The sequence below is a fragment of the Squalius cephalus genome (assembly GCF_949319135.1).
Source record: "Squalius cephalus genome assembly, chromosome: 23".
In the NCBI taxonomy this organism is placed as follows: domain Eukaryota; kingdom Metazoa; phylum Chordata; class Actinopteri; order Cypriniformes; family Leuciscidae; genus Squalius; species Squalius cephalus.
Window position 1 is genome coordinate 32,031,928 of NC_137144.1, and position 23,827 is coordinate 32,055,754.

At 42.1% G+C, this 23,827-nt stretch overlaps 1 protein-coding gene across 3 annotated transcripts in view; it reads left to right on the top strand.

The window, feature by feature from the left end:
• cntn1a (contactin 1a) overlaps window positions 1–23,827 on the top strand; it is a 101,290-nt gene that overhangs the window by 37,147 nt on the left and 40,316 nt on the right. For all 3 annotated transcript variants that reach the window (XM_079859633.1, XM_079859634.1, XM_079859635.1), the window contains exons 2-7: window positions 715–824; window positions 16,507–16,545; window positions 19,096–19,222; window positions 20,986–21,155; window positions 21,629–21,724; window positions 22,168–22,374. In XM_079859633.1, coding sequence (XP_079715759.1) covers window positions 758–824; window positions 16,507–16,545; window positions 19,096–19,222; window positions 20,986–21,155; window positions 21,629–21,724; window positions 22,168–22,374 — 706 coding nt within the window. In that variant the 5' untranslated portion in view covers window positions 715–757. The remainder of the gene's footprint in view (window positions 1–714; window positions 825–16,506; window positions 16,546–19,095; window positions 19,223–20,985; window positions 21,156–21,628; window positions 21,725–22,167; window positions 22,375–23,827) is intronic.

Consider the following 23,827-nt stretch of genomic DNA (forward strand, 5'->3'; position numbering starts at 1 on the left):
GAAGGAGATCATGTGTGACTCGCTCTCTCTCTCTCTGTTCTTCTTGCTCATAATTTCCCTTTCATTCAGTTCATGTGCAAATCCGCATTGAAAGCAGCTTGTGTGTGTCATTGTGAGGAGATTTGAATATTAAACAGCTGATTATCATGATCATGTGACCGTCTGCTGCAGAAATGTACCATAATACAGGTCATTATTTTCTCCACACTGGTTTGGGTGGTTGATCAGTTGGGCTACTAACCAGGTGAGAGGTCAGTCTGGTTAAGGCTATAGTTTAGATCTGTGGTTTTTAAAAATAGAAAAATGTCAAGAAAAACAGTAAAAATCTGAAAAAGAGAAGAAAAAACAATGTAAAACATGAAGTTTAAATCGGGTTATCAAAAAAGAAAGGAGAGCGGGGAAGAAAGCTGCAGGAGGAATAACTTCTAGTTATTCTTTGTGTTTCGTCTTCATACTACTGTGAGCCAATCAGAGAGCGATTGAGACATTACTGAGATCATCAGAAACAAGTCTCTGTGTGGTGCCACACTCCTGTGTGTAGGATGTGGTTTAGTTTAACCGAGTCTAAAGTGGGTTTCTATACATGACAATATACAGCTGCCTTTTCAGTTCTAGATTTCATATTTGAGAGTCTGTGGCTGAGATGGTGCAGATCAGGAATCTGCTCTATATCAGGCGCACTGCTCATCTCATTATCCGTGTTTCTCTCCTCAGGGAATCCCAGCAGCTCCTGATGTCTGAAGATCTGATTTAAGCCATGATCCCTGGAGCCATGAGCCGCACGGCCCTCGTCCTGCTGATCGCCACCTCTATCCGCTCTCGCTGTGAGTATACGATACTATAACCTTCCTCTCGCTGTGAGTATACGATACTATAACCTTCCTCTCGCTGTGAGTATACGACAATACTATAACCTTCCTCTCGCTGTGAGTATACGACAATACTATAACCTTCCTCTCGCTGTGAGTATACGACAGTACTATAACCTTCCTCTCGCTGTGAGTATACGATACTATAACCTTCCTCTCGCTGTGAGTATACGACAATACTATAACCTTCCTCTCGCTGTGAGTATACGACAGTACTATAACCTTCCTCTCGCTGTGAGTATACGATACTATAACCTTCCTCTCGCTGTGAGTATACGATACTATAACCTTCCTCTCGCTGTGAGTATACGACAGTACTATAACCTTCCTCTAGCTGTGAGTATACGACAATACTATAACCTTCCTCTCGCTGTGAGTATACGACAATACTATAACCTTCCTCTCGCTGTGAGTATACGACAATACTATAACCTTCCTCTCGCTGTGAGTATACGACAATACTATAACCTTCCTCTAGCTGTGAGTATACGACAGTACTATAACCTTCCTCTCGCTGTGAGTATACGACAATACTATAACCTTCCTCTCGCTGTGAGTATACGACAATACTATAACCTTCCTCTCGCTGTGAGTATACGACAGTACTATAACCTTCCTCTCGCTGTGAGTATACGACAATACTATAACCTTCCTCTAGCTGTGAGTATACGACAATACTATAACCTTCCTCTAGCTGTGAGTATACGACAATACTATAACCTTCCTCTAGCTGTGAGTATACGACAATACTATAACCTTCCTCTCGCTGTGAGTATACGACAGTACTATAACCTTCCTCTCGCTGTGAGTATACGACAATACTATAACCTTCCTCTCGCTGTGAGTATACGACAATACTATAACCTTCCTCTCGCTGTGAGTATACGACAATACTATAACCTTCCTCTCGCTGTGAGTATACGACAATACTATAACCTTCCTCTCGCTGTGAGTATACGACAATACTATAACCTTCCTCTAGCTGTGAGTATACGACAGTACTATAACCTTCCTCTCGCTGTGAGTATACGACAATACTATAACCTTCCTCTCGCTGTGAGTATACGACAATACTATAACCTTCCTCTCGCTGTGAGTATACGACAGTACTATAACCTTCCTCTCGCTGTGAGTATACGACAATACTATAACCTTCCTCTAGCTGTGAGTATACGACAATACTATAACCTTCCTCTAGCTGTGAGTATACGACAATACTATAACCTTCCTCTAGCTGTGAGTATACGACAATACTATAACCTTCCTCTCGCTGTGAGTATACGACAGTACTATAACCTTCCTCTCGCTGTGAGTATACGACAGTACTATAACCTTCCTCTCGCTGTGAGTATACGACAGTACTATAACCTTCCTCTCGCTGTGAGTATACGACAATACTATAACCTTCCTCTCGCTGTGAGTATACGACAATACTATAACCTTCCTCTCGCTGTGAGTATACGACAATACTATAACCTTCCTCTCGCTGTGAGTATACGACAATACTATAACCTTCCTCTCGCTGTGAGTATACGACAATACTATAACCTTCCTCTCGCTGTGAGTATACGATACTATAACCTTCCTCTCGCTGTGAGTATACGATACTATAACCTTCCTCTCGCTGTGAGTATACGACAATACTATAACCTTCCTCTCGCTGTGAGTATACAATACTATAACCTTCCTCTCGCTGTGAGTATACGACAGTACTATAACCTTCCTCTCGCTGTGAGTATACGATACTATAACCTTCCTCTCGCTGTGAGTATACGATACTATAACCTTCCTCTCGCTGTGAGTATACGACAGTACTATAACCTTCCTCTCGCTGTGAGTATACGACAGTACTATAACCTTCCTCTCGCTGTGAGTATACGACAGTACTATAACCTTCCTCTCGCTGTGAGTATACGACAATACTATAACCTTCCTCTAGCTGTGAGTATACGATACTATAACCTTCCTCTCGCTGTGAGTATACGATACTATAACCTTCCTCTCGCTGTGAGTATACGACAGTACTATAACCTTCCTCTCGCTGTGAGTATACGATACTATAACCTTCCTCTCGCTGTGAGTATACGATACTATAACCTTCCTCTCGCTGTGAGTATACGACAGTACTATAACCTTCCTCTCGCTGTGAGTATACGACAGTACTATAACCTTCCTCTCGCTGTGAGTATACGACAATACTATAACCTTCCTCTCGCTGTGAGTATACGATACTATAACCTTCCTCTCGCTGTGAGTATACGATACTATAACCTTCCTCTCGCTGTGAGTATACGACAGTACTATAACCTTCCTCTCGCTGTGAGTATACGATACTATAACCTTCCTCTCGCTGTGAGTATACGACAGTACTATAACCTTCCTCTCGCTGTGAGTATACGACAATACTATAACCTTCCTCTCGCTGTGAGTATACGACAATACTATAACCTTCCTCTAGCTGTGAGTATACGACAATACTATAACCTTCCTCTCGCTGTGAGTATACGACAATACTATAACCTTCCTCTCGCTGTGAGTATACGACAATACTATAACCTTCCTCTCGCTGTGAGTATACGACAGTACTATAACCTTCCTCTCGCTGTGAGTATACGACAATACTATAACCTTCCTCTCGCTGTGAGTATACGACAGTACTATAACCTTCCTCTCGCTGTGAGTATACGACAATACTATAACCTTCCTCTCGCTGTGAGTATACGACAGTACTATAACCTTCCTCTAGCTGTGAGTATACGACAGTACTATAACCTTCCTCTCGCTGTGAGTATACGACAGTACTATAACCTTCCTCTAGCTGTGAGTATACGACAATACTATAACCTTCCTCTCGCTGTGAGTATACGACAGTACTATAACCTTCCTCTCGCTGTGAGTATACGACAGTACTATAACCTTCCTCTCGCTGTGAGTATACGACAGTACTATAACCTTCCTCTAGCTGTGAGTATACGACAGTACTATAACCTTCCTCTCGCTGTGAGTATACGACAGTACTATAACCTTCCTCTCGCTGTGAGTATACGACAGTACTATAACCTTCCTCTAGCTGTGAGTATACGACAGTACTATAACCTTCCTCTCGCTGTGAGTATACGACAATACTATAACCTTCCTCTCGCTGTGAGTATACGACAATACTATAACCTTCCTCTCGCTGTGAGTATACGACAGTACTATAACCTTCCTCTCGCTGTGAGTATACGACAGTACTATAACCTTCCTCTCGCTGTGAGTATACGACAATACTATAACCTTCCTCTCGCTGTGAGTATACGACAGTACTATAACCTTCCTCTCGCTGTGAGTATACGACAATACTATAACCTTCCTCTCGCTGTGAGTATACGACAATACTATAACCTTCCTCTAGCTGTGAGTATACGACAGTACTATAACCTTCCTCTAGCTGTGAGTATACGACAATACTATAACCTTCCTCTAGCTGTGAGTATACGACAGTACTATAACCTTCCTCTCGCTGTGAGTATACGACAATACTATAACCTTCCTCTCGCTGTGAGTATACGACAGTACTATAACCTTCCTCTCGCTGTGAGTATACGACAGTACTATAACCTTCCTCTCGCTGTGAGTATACGACAATACTATAACCTTCCTCTCGCTGTGAGTATACGACAATACTATAACCTTCCTCTCGCTGTGAGTATACGACAGTACTATAACCTTCCTCTCGCTGTGAGTATACGACAATACTATAACCTTCCTCTCGCTGTGAGTATACGACAATACTATAACCTTCCTCTCGCTGTGAGTATACGACAGTACTATAACCTTCCTCTAGCTGTGAGTATACGACAGTACTATAACCTTCCTCTAGCTGTGAGTATACGACAATACTATAACCTTCCTCTCGCTGTGAGTATACGACAATACTATAACCTTCCTCTCGCTGTGAGTATACGACAATACTATAACCTTCCTCTAGCTGTGAGTATACGACAGTACTATAACCTTCCTCTAGCTGTGAGTATACGACAATACTATAACCTTCCTCTCGCTGTGAGTATACGACAGTACTATAACCTTCCTCTCGCTGTGAGTATACGACAATACTATAACCTTCCTCTCGCTGTGAGTATACGACAATACTATAACCTTCCTCTCGCTGTGAGTATACGACAATACTATAACCTTCCTCTAGCTGTGAGTATACGACAATACTATAACCTTCCTCTCGCTGTGAGTATACGACAGTACTATAACCTTCCTCTCGCTGTGAGTATACGACAATACTATAACCTTCCTCTAGCTGTGAGTATACGACAATACTATAACCTTCCTCTCGCTGTGAGTATACGACAGTACTATAACCTTCCTCTCGCTGTGAGTATACGACAATACTATATCCTTCCTCTCGCTGTGAGTATACGACAATACTATAACCTTCCTCTCGCTGTGAGTATACGACAATACTATAACCTTCCTCTCGCTGTGAGTATACGACAGTACTATAACCTTCCTCTCGCTGTGAGTATACGACAATACTATAACCTTCCTCTAGCTGTGAGTATACAACAATACTATAACCTTCCTCTCGCTGTGAGTATACGACAATACTATAACCTTCCTCTAGCTGTGAGTATACGACAGTACTATAACCTTCCTCTAGCTGTGAGTATACGACAATACTATAACCTTCCTCTCGCTGTGAGTATACGACAGTACTATAACCATCCTCTAGCTGTGAGTATACGACAGTACTATAACCATCCTCTAGCTGTGAGTATACGACAATACTATAACCTTCCTCTCGCTGTGAGTATACGACAGTACTATAACCATCCTCTAGCTGTGAGTATACGACAGTACTATAACCATCCTCTAGCTGTGAGTATACGACAATACTATAACCTTCCTCTCGCTGTGAGTATACGACAATACTATAACCTTCCTCTCGCTGTGAGTATACGACAATACTATAACCTTCCTCTAGCTGTGAGTATACGACAGTACTATAACCTTCCTCTAGCTGTGAGTATACGACAATACTATAACCTTCCTCTCGCTGTGAGTATACGACAATACTATAACCTTCCTCTCGCTGTGAGTATACGACAATACTATATCCTTCCTCTCGCTGTGAGTATACGACAATACTATATCCTTCCTCTCGCTGTGAGTATACGACAATACTATATCCTTCCTCTAGCTGTGAGTATACGACAATACTATAACCTTCCTCTCGCTGTGAGTATACGACAATACTATAACCTTCCTCTCGCTGTGAGTATACGACAGTACTATAACCTTCCTCTCGCTGTGAGTATACGACAATACTATAACCTTCCTCTCGCTGTGAGTATACGACAGTACTATAACCTTCCTCTCGCTGTGAGTATACGACAGTACTATAACCTTCCTCTCGCTGTGAGTATACGACAATACTATAACCTTCCTCTCGCTGTGAGTATACGACAGTACTATAACCTTCCTCTAGCTGTGAGTATACGACAATACTATAACCTTCCTCTCGCTGTGAGTATACGACAATACTATAACCTTCCTCTAGCTGTGAGTATACGACAGTACTATAACCTTCCTCTCGCTGTGAGTATACGACAATACTATAACCTTCCTCTCGCTGTGAGTATACGACAATACTATATCCTTCCTCTCGCTGTGAGTATACGACAATACTATATCCTTCCTCTCGCTGTGAGTATACGACAATACTATATCCTTCCTCTAGCTGTGAGTATACGACAATACTATATCCTTCCTCTAGCTGTGAGTATACGACAGTACTATAACCTTCCTCTCGCTGTGAGTATACGACAATACTATAACCTTCCTCTAGCTGTGAGTATACGACAATACTATAACCTTCCTCTCGCTGTGAGTATACGACAATACTATAACCTTCCTCTAGCTGTGAGTATACGACAGTACTATAACCTTCCTCTAGCTGTGAGTATACGACAATACTATAACCTTCCTCTCGCTGTGAGTATACGACAATACTATAACCTTCCTCTAGCTGTGAGTATACGACAGTACTATAACCTTCCTCTAGCTGTGAGTATACGACAATACTATAACCTTCCTCTAGCTGTGAGTATACGACAATACTATATCCTTCCTCTCGCTGTGAGTATACGACAATACTATATCCTTCCTCTAGCTGTGAGTATACGACAATACTATATCCTTCCTCTAGCTGTGAGTATACGACAGTACTATAACCTTCCTCTCGCTGTGAGTATACGACAATACTATAACCTTCCTCTAGCTGTGAGTATACGACAATACTATAACCTTCCTCTCGCTGTGAGTATACGACAATACTATAACCTTCCTCTCGCTGTGAGTATACGACAGTACTATAACCTTCCTCTAGCTGTGAGTATACGACAATACTATAACCTTCCTCTCGCTGTGAGTATACGACAATACTATAACCTTCCTCTAGCTGTGAGTATACGACAGTACTATAACCTTCCTCTCGCTGTGAGTATACGACAATACTATAACCTTCCTCTCGCTGTGAGTATACGACAATACTATATCCTTCCTCTCGCTGTGAGTATACGACAATACTATATCCTTCCTCTCGCTGTGAGTATACGACAATACTATATCCTTCCTCTAGCTGTGAGTATACGACAATACTATATCCTTCCTCTAGCTGTGAGTATACGACAGTACTATAACCTTCCTCTCGCTGTGAGTATACGACAATACTATAACCTTCCTCTAGCTGTGAGTATACGACAATACTATATCCTTCCTCTCGCTGTGAGTATACGACAGTACTATAACCTTCCTCTCGCTGTGAGTATACGACAATACTATAACCTTCCTCTAGCTGTGAGTATACGACAATACTATAACCTTCCTCTCGCTGTGAGTATACGACAATACTATAACCTTCCTCTCGCTGTGAGTATACGACAATACTATATCCTTCCTCTCGCTGTGAGTATACGACAATACTATATCCTTCCTCTCGCTGTGAGTATACGACAATACTATATCCTTCCTCTAGCTGTGAGTATACGACAATACTATAACCTTCCTCTCGCTGTGAGTATACGACAATACTATAACCTTCCTCTCGCTGTGAGTATACGACAGTACTATAACCTTCCTCTCGCTGTGAGTATACGACAGTACTATAACCTTCCTCTCGCTGTGAGTATACGACAATACTATAACCTTCCTCTAGCTGTGAGTATACGACAATACTATAACCTTCCTCTAGCTGTGAGTATACGACAGTACTATAACCTTCCTCTAGCTGTGAGTATACGACAGTACTATAACCTTCCTCTCGCTGTGAGTATACGACAGTACTATAACCTTCCTCTCGCTGTGAGTATACGACAATACTATAACCTTCCTCTCGCTGTGAGTATACGACAGTACTATAACCTTCCTCTCGCTTTGAGTATACGACAGTACTATAACCTTCCTCTAGCTGTGAGTATACGACAATACTATAACCTTCCTCTCGCTGTGAGTATACGACAATACTATAACCTTCCTCTCGCTGTGAGTATACGACAATACTATAACCTTCCTCTCGCTGTGAGTATACGACAATACTATAACCTTCCTCTCGCTGTGAGTATACGACAATACTATAACCTTCCTCTCACTGTGAGTATACGACAGTACTATAACCTTCCTCTCGCTGTGAGTATACGACAGTACTATAACCTTCCTCTAGCTGTGAGTATACGACAGTACTATAACCTTCCTCTCGCTGTGAGTATACGACAATACTATAACCTTCCTCTCGCTGTGAGTATACGACAATACTATAACCTTCCTCTCGCTGTGAGTATACGACAATACTATAACCTTCCTCTCACTGTGAGTATACGACAGTACTATAACCTTCCTCTCGCTGTGAGTATACGACAGTACTATAACCTTCCTCTAGCTGTGAGTATACGACAGTACTATAACCTTCCTCTCGCTGTGAGTATACGACAATACTATAACCTTCCTCTCGCTGTGAGTATACGACAATACTATAACCTTCCTCTCGCTGTGAGTATACGACAATACTATAACCTTCCTCTCGCTGTGAGTATACGGCAATACTATAACCTTCCTCTCGCTGTGAGTATACGGCAATACTATAACCTTCCTCTCGCTGTGAGTATACGACAATACTATAACCTTCCTCTAGCTGTGAGTATACGACAATACTATAACCTTCCTCTCGCTGTGAGTATACGACAGTACTATAACCTTCCTCTCGCTGTGAGTATACGACAGTACTATAACCTTCCTCTAGCTGTGAGTATACGACAATACTATAACCTTCCTCTCGCTGTGAGTATACGACAATACTATAACCTTCCTCTAGCTGTGAGTATACGACAATACTATAACCTTCCTCTCGCTGTGAGTATACGACAATACTATAACCTTCCTCTCGCTGTGAGTATACGACAATACTATAACCTTCCTCTCGCTGTGAGTATACGGCAATACTATAACCTTCCTCTCGCTGTGAGTATACGGCAATACTATAACCTTCCTCTCGCTGTGAGTATACGACAATACTATAACCTTCCTCTAGCTGTGAGTATACGACAATACTATAACCTTCCTCTCGCTGTGAGTATACGACAGTACTATAACCTTCCTCTCGCTGTGAGTATACGACAGTACTATAACCTTCCTCTAGCTGTGAGTATACGACAATACTATAACCTTCCTCTCGCTGTGAGTATACGACAATACTATAACCTTCCTCTAGCTGTGAGTATACGACAGTACTATAACCTTCCTCTAGCTGTGAGTATACGACAGTACTATAACCTTCCTCTAGCTGTGAGTATACGACAATACTATAACCTTCCTCTCGCTGTGAGTATACGACAATACTATAACCTTCCTCTCGCTGTGAGTATACGACAATACTATAACCTTCCTCTCGCTGTGAGTATACGACAATACTATAACCTTCCTCTCGCTGTGAGTATACGACAATACTATAACCTTCCTCTAGCTGTGAGTATACGACAATACTATAACCTTCCTCTCGCTGTGAGTATACGACAATACTATAACCTTCCTCTCGCTGTGAGTATACGACAATACTATAACCTTCCTCTCGCTGTGAGTATACGACAGTACTATAACCTTCCTCTCGCTGTGAGTATACGACAATACTATAACCTTCCTCTCGCTGTGAGTATACGACAGTACTATAACCTTCCTCTAGCTGTGAGTATACGACAGTACTATAACCTTCCTCTCGCTGTGAGTATACGACAGTACTATAACCTTCCTCTAGCTGTGAGTATACGACAATACTATAACCTTCCTCTCGCTGTGAGTATACGACAGTACTATAACCTTCCTCTCGCTGTGAGTATACGACAGTACTATAACCTTCCTCTCGCTGTGAGTATACGACAGTACTATAACCTTCCTCTAGCTGTGAGTATACGACAGTACTATAACCTTCCTCTCGCTGTGAGTATACGACAGTACTATAACCTTCCTCTCGCTGTGAGTATACGACAGTACTATAACCTTCCTCTAGCTGTGAGTATACGACAGTACTATAACCTTCCTCTCGCTGTGAGTATACGACAATACTATAACCTTCCTCTCGCTGTGAGTATACGACAATACTATAACCTTCCTCTCGCTGTGAGTATACGACAGTACTATAACCTTCCTCTCGCTGTGAGTATACGACAATACTATAACCTTCCTCTCGCTGTGAGTATACGACAGTACTATAACCTTCCTCTCGCTGTGAGTATACGACAGTACTATAACCTTCCTCTCGCTGTGAGTATACGACAATACTATAACCTTCCTCTCGCTGTGAGTATACGACAATACTATAACCTTCCTCTCGCTGTGAGTATACGACAGTACTATAACCTTCCTCTCGCTGTGAGTATACGACAATACTATAACCTTCCTCTCGCTGTGAGTATACGACAATACTATAACCTTCCTCTCGCTGTGAGTATACGACAGTACTATAACCTTCCTCTAGCTGTGAGTATACGACAGTACTATAACCTTCCTCTAGCTGTGAGTATACGACAATACTATAACCTTCCTCTCGCTGTGAGTATACGACAATACTATAACCTTCCTCTCGCTGTGAGTATACGACAATACTATAACCTTCCTCTAGCTGTGAGTATACGACAGTACTATAACCTTCCTCTAGCTGTGAGTATACGACAATACTATAACCTTCCTCTCGCTGTGAGTATACGACAGTACTATAACCTTCCTCTCGCTGTGAGTATACGACAATACTATAACCTTCCTCTCGCTGTGAGTATACGACAATACTATAACCTTCCTCTCGCTGTGAGTATACGACAATACTATAACCTTCCTCTAGCTGTGAGTATACGACAATACTATAACCTTCCTCTCGCTGTGAGTATACGACAGTACTATAACCTTCCTCTCGCTGTGAGTATACGACAATACTATAACCTTCCTCTAGCTGTGAGTATACGACAATACTATAACCTTCCTCTCGCTGTGAGTATACGACAGTACTATAACCTTCCTCTCGCTGTGAGTATACGACAATACTATATCCTTCCTCTCGCTGTGAGTATACGACAATACTATAACCTTCCTCTCGCTGTGAGTATACGACAATACTATAACCTTCCTCTCGCTGTGAGTATACGACAGTACTATAACCTTCCTCTCGCTGTGAGTATACGACAATACTATAACCTTCCTCTAGCTGTGAGTATACGACAATACTATAACCTTCCTCTCGCTGTGAGTATACGACAATACTATAACCTTCCTCTAGCTGTGAGTATACGACAGTACTATAACCTTCCTCTAGCTGTGAGTATACGACAATACTATAACCTTCCTCTCGCTGTGAGTATACGACAGTACTATAACCATCCTCTAGCTGTGAGTATACGACAGTACTATAACCATCCTCTAGCTGTGAGTATACGACAATACTATAACCTTCCTCTCGCTGTGAGTATACGACAGTACTATAACCATCCTCTAGCTGTGAGTATACGACAGTACTATAACCATCCTCTAGCTGTGAGTATACGACAATACTATAACCTTCCTCTCGCTGTGAGTATACGACAATACTATAACCTTCCTCTCGCTGTGAGTATACGACAATACTATAACCTTCCTCTAGCTGTGAGTATACGACAGTACTATAACCTTCCTCTAGCTGTGAGTATACGACAATACTATAACCTTCCTCTCGCTGTGAGTATACGACAATACTATAACCTTCCTCTCGCTGTGAGTATACGACAATACTATATCCTTCCTCTCGCTGTGAGTATACGACAATACTATATCCTTCCTCTCGCTGTGAGTATACGACAATACTATATCCTTCCTCTAGCTGTGAGTATACGACAATACTATAACCTTCCTCTCGCTGTGAGTATACGACAATACTATAACCTTCCTCTCGCTGTGAGTATACGACAGTACTATAACCTTCCTCTCGCTGTGAGTATACGACAATACTATAACCTTCCTCTCGCTGTGAGTATACGACAGTACTATAACCTTCCTCTCGCTGTGAGTATACGACAGTACTATAACCTTCCTCTCGCTGTGAGTATACGACAATACTATAACCTTCCTCTCGCTGTGAGTATACGACAGTACTATAACCTTCCTCTAGCTGTGAGTATACGACAATACTATAACCTTCCTCTCGCTGTGAGTATACGACAATACTATAACCTTCCTCTAGCTGTGAGTATACGACAGTACTATAACCTTCCTCTAGCTGTGAGTATACGACAATACTATAACCTTCCTCTCGCTGTGAGTATACGACAATACTATAACCTTCCTCTCGCTGTGAGTATACGACAATACTATATCCTTCCTCTCGCTGTGAGTATACGACAATACTATATCCTTCCTCTCGCTGTGAGTATACGACAATACTATATCCTTCCTCTAGCTGTGAGTATACGACAATACTATAACCTTCCTCTCGCTGTGAGTATACGACAATACTATAACCTTCCTCTCGCTGTGAGTATACGACAGTACTAAACCTTCCTCTCGCTGTGAGTATACGACAATACTATAACCTTCCTCTAGCTGTGAGTATACGACAATACTATAACCTTCCTCTAGCTGTGAGTATACGACAGTACTATAACCTTCCTCTAGCTGTGAGTATACGACAGTACTATAACCTTCCTCTCGCTGTGAGTATACGACAGTACTATAACCTTCCTCTCGCTGTGAGTATACGACAGTACTATAACCTTCCTCTCGCTGTGAGTATACGACAGTACTATAACCTTCCTCTCGCTTTGAGTATACGACAGTACTATAACCTTCCTCTAGCTGTGAGTATACGACAATACTATAACCTTCCTCTCGCTGTGAGTATACGACAATACTATAACCTTCCTCTCGCTGTGAGTATACGACAATACTATAACCTTCCTCTCGCTGTGAGTATACGACAATACTATAACCTTCCTCTCGCTGTGAGTATACGACAATACTATAACCTTCCTCTAGCTGTGAGTATACGACAATACTATAACCTTCCTCTAGCTGTGAGTATACGACAATACTATAACCTTCCTCTCGCTGTGAGTATACGACAATACTATAACCTTCCTCTAGCTGTGAGTATACGACAATACTATAACCTTCCTCTAGCTGTGAGTATACGACAATACTATAACCTTCCTCTAGCTGTGAGTATACGACAATACTATAACCTTCCTCTAGCTGTGAGTATACGACAATACTATAACCTTCCTCTCGCTGTGAGTATACGACAGTACTATAACCTTCCTCTCGCTGTGAGTATACGACAGTACTATAACCTTCCTCTCGCTGTGAGTATACGACAATACTATAACCTTCCTCTCGCTGTCAGTATACGGCAATACTATAACCTTCCTCTCGCTGTGAGTATACGACAATACTATAACCTTCCTCTCGCTGTGAGTATACGACAATACTATAACCTTCCTCTCGCTGTGAGTATACGACAATACTATAACCTTCCTCTCGCTGTGAGTATACGACAATACTATAACCTTCCTCTCGCTGTGAGTATACGACAATACTATAACCTTCCTCTCGCTGTGAGTATACGACAGTACTATAACCTTCCTCTCGCTGTGAGTATACGACAGTACTATAACCTTCCTCTAGCTGTGAGTATACGACAATACTATAACCTTCCTCTCGCTGTGAGTATACGACAGTACTATAACCTTCCTCTCGCTGTGAGTATACGACAATACTATAACCTTCCTCTCGCTGTGAGTATACGACAATACTATAACCTTCCTCTCGCTGTGAGTATACGACAGTACTATAACCTTCCTCTCGCTGTGAGTATACGACAATACTATAACCTTCCTCTAGCTGTGAGTATACGACAGTACTATAACCTTCCTCTCGCTGTGAGTATACGACAATACTATAACCTTCCTCTCGCTGTGAGTATACGACAATACTATAACCTTCCTCTCGCTGTGAGTATACGACAATACTATAACCTTCCTCTCGCTGTGAGTATACGACAGTACTATAACCTTCCTCTAGCTGTGAGTATACGACAGTACTATAACCTTCCTCTAGCTGTGAGTATACGACAATACTATAACCTTCCTCTCGCTGTGAGTATACGACAGTACTATAACCTTCCTCTCGCTGTGAGTATACGACAGTACTATAACCTTCCTCTCGCTGTGAGTATACGACAGTACTATAACCTTCCTCTAGCTGTGAGTATACGACAATACTATAACCTTCCTCTAGCTGTGAGTATACGACAGTACTATAACCTTCCTCTCGCTGTGAGTATACGACAATACTATAACCTTCCTCTCGCTGTGAGTATACGACAATACTATAACCTTCCTCTCGCTGTGAGTATACGACAATACTATAACCTTCCTCTCGCTGTGAGTATACGACAGTACTATAACCTTCCTCTAGCTGTGAGTATACAACAATACTATAACCTTCCTCTCGCTGTGAGTATACGACAGTACTATAACCTTCCTCTAGCTGTGAGTATACGACAGTACTATAACCTTCCTCTAGCTGTGAGTATACGACAATACTATAACCTTCCTCTCGCTGTGAGTATACGACAGTACTATAACCTTCCTCTCGCTGTGAGTATACGACAGTACTATAACCTTCCTCTAGCTGTGAGTATACGACAATACTATAACCTTCCTCTCGCTGTGAGTATACGACAATACTATAACCTTCCTCTCGCTGTGAGTATACGACAATACTATAACCTTCCTCTCGCTGTGAGTATACGACAGTACTATAACCTTCCTCTCGCTGTGAGTATACGACAGTACTATAACCTTCCTCTCGCTGTGAGTATACGACAGTACTATAACCTTCCTCTAGCTGTGAGTATACGACAGTACTATAACCTTCCTCTCGCTGTGAGTATACGACAATACTATATCCTTCCTCTCGCTGTGAGTATACGACAATACTATAACCTTCCTCTCGCTGTGAGTATACGACAGTACTATAACCTTCCTCTCGCTGTGAGTATACGACAATACTATAACCTTCCTCTCGCTGTGAGTATACGACAATACTATAACCTTCCTCTCGCTGTGAGTATACGACAGTACTATAACCTTCCTCTAGCTGTGAGTATACGACAATACTATAACCTTCCTCTCGCTGTGAGTATACGACAGTACTATAACCTTCCTCTCGCTGTGAGTATACGACAGTACTATAACCTTCCTCTCGCTGTGAGTATACGACAGTACTATAACCTTCCTCTCGCTGTGAGAATACGACAATACTATAACCTTCCTCTCGCTGTGAGTATACGACAATACTATAACCTTCCTCTAGCTGTGAGTATACGACAATACTATAACCTTCCTCTCACTGTGAGTATACGACTGAAACCTGCTGAATCAGATCTGCTGTTGTCCTGTGTTCCTGCAAACGGTCAGTGATCAGAGGACATCAGCTCCGATCAGCCGCTGTCTCACACACACATCAGCTCCGATCAGCCGCTGTCTCACACACACATCAGCTCCGATCAGCCACTATCTCACACACACATCAGCAGTCGCTGCTTTATAAAGAGACACAGAGAGGATCTGCACCAAGACTCCTGCTTTATCAGACTTAATGCTCAATTAGGATTCAGTCTTCCAAAGATAATGAAAATAAGATAATGGAGATAAAATGATTATTGTCCTGGATTCTTCATTGTATTTATTTGAGCTTTATTTTAATTGGTTTTTCTGCTGAATTATATCTAAAACTCAGTGAAATCCACTGTTAAACAGTTTTATGAAGTTCAATAAATGCATGTTTCTAAAAGTCAGTGCATCACCTTGACCTCAGCATTGACTAAAATATGAATGATTATGATTTCGCTATAATTAAGGATAATCTGGACACCTCTTAAAGATCTATGATTGTCATTTCTCATGTATTTTACTGTATAAATGCACACGTTCACATGCGTCTCATAGGTAGAATTAAAGAGATGCACTTAATAATTCTGGGATGTTGGAATTCTGGAGTCTGATTGGTTTTAAAAATAAAACTCACCGAATATGTAAAGATTGCATGTTTCTGATGGTGTTTTGTGTTTCAGTTTGCTCGGTGTGTGCCGATTTCCCAGGAGTCTTTGGAGGTGAGTTCAACCGTCCATCTTAAAGGGGAACTATGCAGTGTTTTTTTAGCTTAATTTACCTTAACTGAACAGCTTCGGAGTCATTGGAATGGTTATATGACTATTTCCGGGTTGAATGGTGGCCGTCTCGTTTCCCCCAGCGCCTGTGAGCAGAAAACCAGCCTTGCGACTGTGAGCCGGCCTCAGCGTCAGGAAGTATCGCATGATATCAGGTCTCGCGATGTAACGAATTGTTTTATGGCACTGCACACATACATTTATATGCTGGCCTTCTGTGTATCATCATACCTCAGTGGACATGGCTCCGTGCGTTCGCCGGCTTCTTTGAAAACAAATGCACATGACCAGCGGGAGAAGATGGGGGGGGGGGGGGTCGCCAACGAGTTTTTACGACAGTGTTGTCAAATATTTATTCCGAAGCTGTAGGGGGAGCTCTAGAGAGAAACCCGCGAGAAAACAGCGAAGAAATTGCCAAAACTGCATATCGCCGCGTTAAAGAACTTCCACTGGGATTTACTGAGGTTTATTTCAGTTGACATCATCCCAAAATATGATATCCATCACATTACTTATTATGTTTCGACAAACTGTGGTTGCTGGAAACCTATTGCGTCCTGGTTTGGAGACGCTGTGAGACGATAGGACATGGTGACGAGAATCTGCTCTGTGTTCAGGGAAGATCTCACAGACGTTACAGGGATTCAGGGCTGTAATAAAGAAGCAGGGCATTGTGGGGGAGCAGGAGATTAAACACATGACAGGGTGTCATCTAGAAATTTCCATTTCCAGGGCCTGACCGGCTGCACCCGTTCACCATCAGAGCCTCGGGAGCCCGCGAGCTCTCCAGACGTTTAGTGATTCCTGGAGAGACTTTGATCTGTGTGTGTTTCATCCGCGCGACTGCATGCGGTTTACAGAACACACACACACAGCTCAGCGCGTCAATCAAACACTCTAATACTGTAATATCACTGATGCCGTAGTATAGTTCATATTCTATTTCTATTTGCATAAGTTGCTTTCATATATATATATATATATATATTTATGTGTATGTATATATTACTGTATATAATACTTTTTTAAATTGTATAGTATAATTGGAGTAAAAAAACAATAATTTGCATTAAGAAATAATGTCACAATGAAAATTAATAATGTTTATAAGAACATGCTTTAATTTCTTTATATAAATGTATGCTTTTCTGTGTTTAGATGAGTCTGGCCTCATTAATTCATGTTTGTTTGGTCACGTACGCGGTTGTTTTAGAAGCTTCTGCATGATAACCCAGGCTGTTGTAGATCAGTAAACAGGAACCGACCCGTCTGACGCCTGGACGAGTTAATAACATCAAATCACGAGCGCACTGAAGATTACACACCCCGCTCGTGAATAATTCATATCTGATTAGCGAGACGCCAGCAGATTCCTGAAACTAGCATCAGAAGAGTTGCAGTTCCTCCATCTGTCCGCATACACTCACCAAATCACTCCAGAACATTAGTCATGTTTTTATCATCTCAAATGTTCTGCGATGAACGTTCTAAAGTGACTTAAATAATGCAGTTAAAGTCGAGCACTCTAAACATGCACATGACGAATGAGAGCAACAGCTTCCGGAAGTACAAACTCCATTGATTTCTCTGACCGGCCGCTGACATGGGTCAAGATGGACTCTCTTTACTCTCTTAATGCACATTATTATGCTCTTATTATGCATAATTTATCAGTGCACGTTAAGAGAGTTATCTTCATAATGTTTTACTTTCTACTTTTCTTCTGATGTTACCGAAAGTAAATAATATGAACTAATAATATCCATCAACTCAATGTTTAATTATGTCATTTTTCTATTGCATCTGTTCATGTGTTGTGAAAACTGATGATACATCCCTTTTTATAGGACTTCAGATTCCAAAGATTATGGTCCTCATACACAATTCCATAATAATTATACATAATTCCACATATCGACTGAAAAGGGGTGTATGCCTTAACTTACTTTACCTAACCATCATCTACACAACAACTAAACAATTACTCTAGACTAAATCTCTAAAGACGTTTGTAACTGAAAATTACACTTTTCATAAATTAGTATTTCAAAAATAAATATAGAAAAGTATTTCACATACAAATGATTTATTTTGAGTTTTATCTCCTTACTTTTAAGCATTTTTTTATTTGCAAAGTAAACCACATATTCTCCACAATCTCTTTGACAGATCTATTCATTTTTATGCACATTTATTTTATTTTAAGTGATGTCAAATTGATTAATCGCGATTAATTGCATCTAACATAAAGGTTTGTGTGAGTGTGTATATATACACACTCACTTACACACACACACACACACACACACACACACATATATGATGTATTTACACATTGTGATGTTATATGTGGTTAATCAGGATTAATTGATTTGACAGCACTATTTCTCTCATATGTGTGTGTTATTGGAGCTGTCCCTCATCTCTGAGAGTGTGACTGTGTGTGTCCCGCTGTCCCTCATCTCTGAGAGTGTGTTTGTCCCGCTGTCTCAGACGAGTCGTCAGGGTTCGGGCCGGTGTTTGAGGAACAGCCCGTCGACACCATTTACCCGGAAGAGTCTCCGGAGGACAAGATCATCATGAGCTGCAGGACCCGAGCCAACCCTCCCGCCACATACAGGTCTCAGCGGCTTTACCACATTTTACCACGCTTTACATGCTTTACATGCTTTACCCGAGCCAACCCCCCCGCCACATACAGGTCTCAGCGGCTTTACCACATTTTACCACGCTTTACCACGCTTTACATGCTTTACATGCTTTACCCGAGCCAACCCTCCCGCCACATACAGGTCTCAGCGGCTTTACCACATTTTACCACGCTTTACCACGCTTTACCACACTTTACCACGCTTTACATGCTTTACCCGAGCCAACCCTCCCGCCACATACAGGTCTCAGCGGCTTTACCACATTTTACCACGCTTTACCACACTTTTCCACGCTTTACATGCTTTACCCGAGCCAACCCTCCCGCCACATACAGGTCTCAGCGGCTTTACCACATTTTACCACGCTTTACCACACTTTACCACGCTTTACATGCTTTACCCGAGCCAACCCTCCCGCCACATACAGGTCTCAGCGGCTTTACCACATTTTACCACGCTTTACCACGCTTTACCACACTTTACCACGCTTTACATGCTTTACCCGAGCCAACCCTCCCGCCACATACAGGTCTCAGCGGCTTTACCACATTTTACCACGCTTTACCACGCTTTACCACACTTTACCACGCTTTACATGCTTTACCCGAGCCAACCCTCCCGCCACATACAGGTCTCAGCGGCTTTACCACATTTTACCACGCTTTACCACACTTTACCACGCTTTACATACTTTACCCGAGCCAACCCTCCCGCCACATACAGGTCTCAGCGGCTTTACCACATTTTACCACATTTTACCACGCTTTACCACACTTTACCACGCTTTACATGCTTTACCCGAGCCAACCCTCCCGCCACATACAGGTCTCAGCGGCTTTACCACATTTTACCACATTTTACCACGCTTTACCACACTTTACCACGCTTTACATGCTTTACCCGAGCCAACCCTCCCGCCACATACAGGTCTCAGCGGCTTTACCACATTTTACCACGCTTTACCACGCTTTACCACACTTTACCACGCTTTACATGCTTTCCCCTAGCCAACCCTCCCGCCACATACAGGTCTCAGCGGCTTTACCACATTTTACCACGCTTTACCACGCTTTACCACACTTTACCACGCTTTACATGCTTTCCCCTAGCCAACCCTCCCGCCACATACAGGTCTCAGCGGCTTTACCACGCTTTACCACGCTTTACCACGCTTTACCACGCTTTACTAGGATACAAACATTACTTACCATGTCCAAAGATATATACTACACTAATGAATGAACGTGGTAGATGGATATACTGTGCATATATATATATATACTTTTTATGTGGTTTAATGTTAGTTTAAGGTTAATAATAATTACACATGAATTAAATGCTAATTATTAATGTTGAAAATAAATTCCATCTTTGATATTGTAAAATCATTTGCTGCTGTGATCTCTGAATCTGTAGATATCGTTGAACATTACCATTATTATCGATTGATCCATGATAGAACTCCTGATGCATTAATCATCAATGACCAGCCATCCTGCGAGTGTGTGTGTGTGTGTGTGTGTGTGTGTGTGTCTCTGATCGTGAGTGTGTGTGTGTGTGTGTGTGTGTGTGTGTGTGTGTGTGTGTGTGTGTGTGTCTCTGATCGTGTGTGTGTGTGTGTGTGTGTGTGTGTGTGTGTGTGTGTGTGTGTGTGTGTGTGTTCAACGATCTGATCAGTCATCCTGCGAGTGTGTGTCTCTGACCGTGAGTGTGTGTGTGTGTGTGTTCTCAGGTGGAGACTGAACAACACTGATATCGTCATTGGCGATCACTACAGCCTGACGGACGGAAACCTGGTCATCAGTTTCCCGGACAAGAGCAAGCATGCTGGGAACTACTCGTGTGTGTCCAGCAATGAGTTCGGGACGGTGGTCAGCCGGAGAGCGTCGGTTCAGTTCGGCTGTGAGGCTCTTACACAACAGCTCTATTAGAGACACACACACACACACTCTTCCTCACATATACTCACACACACACACACACACACACACACACACACACACACTCTCCCTCACACACACACACACACACACACACACACACACTCTTCCTCACATATACTCACACACACACACACACACACACACACACACACACTCACTCACGCACACACACACACACACACACACACACACTCTCTCCCTCACATATACACACACACACACTCTCTCCCTCACACACACTCTCACACAGAGCCGTTATTGTTCAGCGCTTGACAGATATTAATTTCTGCTGTCAGAGACTCTTGTGCTCGTTCTGCTGAACTCTCAGAAGTGTGTGTTCTGTGACTCAGAAGTGTGTGTTGTGTGCAGTTTACTGCAGTTGTGTGTGACAGTGATGTGTGGAGTTAATTAGACTCTGTTGTGTTGTTTCAGACTTGGACATGTTCTCCACTGACGAGAGGGAGGCGGTCTCTGTGAGGGAGGGGCAGGGGGCGGTGCTTCTGTGTGACCCGCCCCCACACTTCCCAGGTTACCATAGCAACTTTTCTCTCTCTCTTTTTTTTTTTTTACTTTATTAAATCATTTCAAACAGGCATTACCATATTATCGTTGTTAAACACCATAACAATAAGACCAAGCAGCATATCGTAAACAACATCATAATAACATAATAAAAATAAAAAAGTGTGGGGGGGGGTTAATCCATATATATTGCCAGTAATTTAGAGAGTTACCATAGCAACCTTTTTGTACTTTCATACAACATACAGATACATTTAACATCAAACTGAAGTTTACAGATCTTTCTGTTTCTTCACACACACGGTTTCACAAGACACTCTTTTATCTTCATCCGTTTACATACTTCTAGAATTGGAGATGTAGAAAAGATTAGTTTCGGTCTGCAGTCATCGATGCGTTTGACGGACACGTTAGTAACACGCGTGTGATGTCACTTCCTGTCTCTGCAGAGGACCTGTCCTTCCGCTGGATCCTGAACGAGTTTCCGGACTTCATTCCTCAGGACAAGCGTCGGTTCGTGTCTCAGTCCACCGGGAACCTGTACATCTCCACGGTGCGCGCGCCGGACAGCGGGAACTACTCCTGCTTCGTCTCCAGCCCGTCCATCGCCAAGAGCGTCTTCAGCAAGTTCATCCCACTGGTGCCCGTGGCCGAGCGTGAGTCTCCCAGTGCATGCTGGGAACACAGGCGCTGGCAGAGATATCTCTGTCTTCACTAATGCTATTCCGACATGATTTGCTCATGCAGAGGATGTTAGGTCTTCTGATGCAGAAACTCTATAGTGTTCAAACTGACAGAAGAAAGAAAACACACCGTCTGTGGTTTCTGAAGTGAGCTGGTTATTATTTTAGGTCTGTTCACGCTCAAATAATCTGCCTAAAGAAATCATATCTGTCATAATATGAGCAGACGAACAGCTCAAGCTTTCACACGCGTGTTTGTTCAGAGTTTCTGATCACTCTAAAGTTGAAATCAGTCCTTTCTGCTGTTCAGTTTCAGTACATGAACTGGAGAGAAAGTTTGAGCTCTGCACTTTACAGTATGTCTCAGTACAAACAACTCATATATATATATATATTATATTTGCATCTGTAGATTTTAATTAATATCTTTAAAGGTTGTTTTCATAAAATCAGTTTTTTCTCCACTTCAGAACTTACATACTTCAAAATTTACAGTTTTATTAATATCTATATTCTGAAGGTTTTTACTGAGGGGTTTGTTCATATATCATTTGCCTTGATTTATATAACATCTTATTCCTAAAAACATGGTGAAAATGTATTTTTTCCATCTGTTGATAGTATTTTTTAGATTTATGGAGTGATAAAGAGAGAAATCCAAAATCCCCTCTATAAAAACCTTTAACTCTAATATGTCAACAAAATCAAACAGGAATTTTGAACCTGGCTTTATCCAATGTTCAGATATATTCTCTGGAAATGCATGCAAAGTTGTGCATAATTATTATTAATTACTATTTAAGCATAACATTTAAGGAAACTTGCAATACAAAATAAATCAGCTGGTGAACGTTAATTCCTTAATTCCTCAGAAATCACTAGTGTGAAACTACATCTGCTCTTGAATCGTGTGTGTGTGTGTGTGTGTTATTACTGTCACGAACTGCTCCGAGACACGAAGGTTGAGGATCCAAATCCAAATGCAGTTTTATTGAAAGGGTAATCCACAATCGTAGTTGAAAACAGGCAAAGGTCATAAACACTGGGTAATCAGTCCAAACCCTAACAGGGGCAAAGGGGCACAGGCAAAAACAGAGGAAACCAAGAAAACCGGGAGAATGCATGGAATTGCAGTGTGACACTAAACAAGACTTTGCCGGGAATGAATGAGTGCACATGGTTTAAATAGGCTGAGACTGACAGGGTAACGAGACACAGGTGGATGCAGTCAGGGATGATGAGTCCGGGCAGTGAGTTATGGGAAACGTAGTTTGTGAGGGAATGACGGTAGTCTGATGTGGAGCGCCCTCTGGTGGCTCTCAAGGGCACTGCAGCTGGAGACCGTGACGATTACAGCCGTCCGTGACTGTCACGACATCATGAGTGTGTTCTGAGTCTCAGATCAGGAGCTCTACTGAGAGAGTCT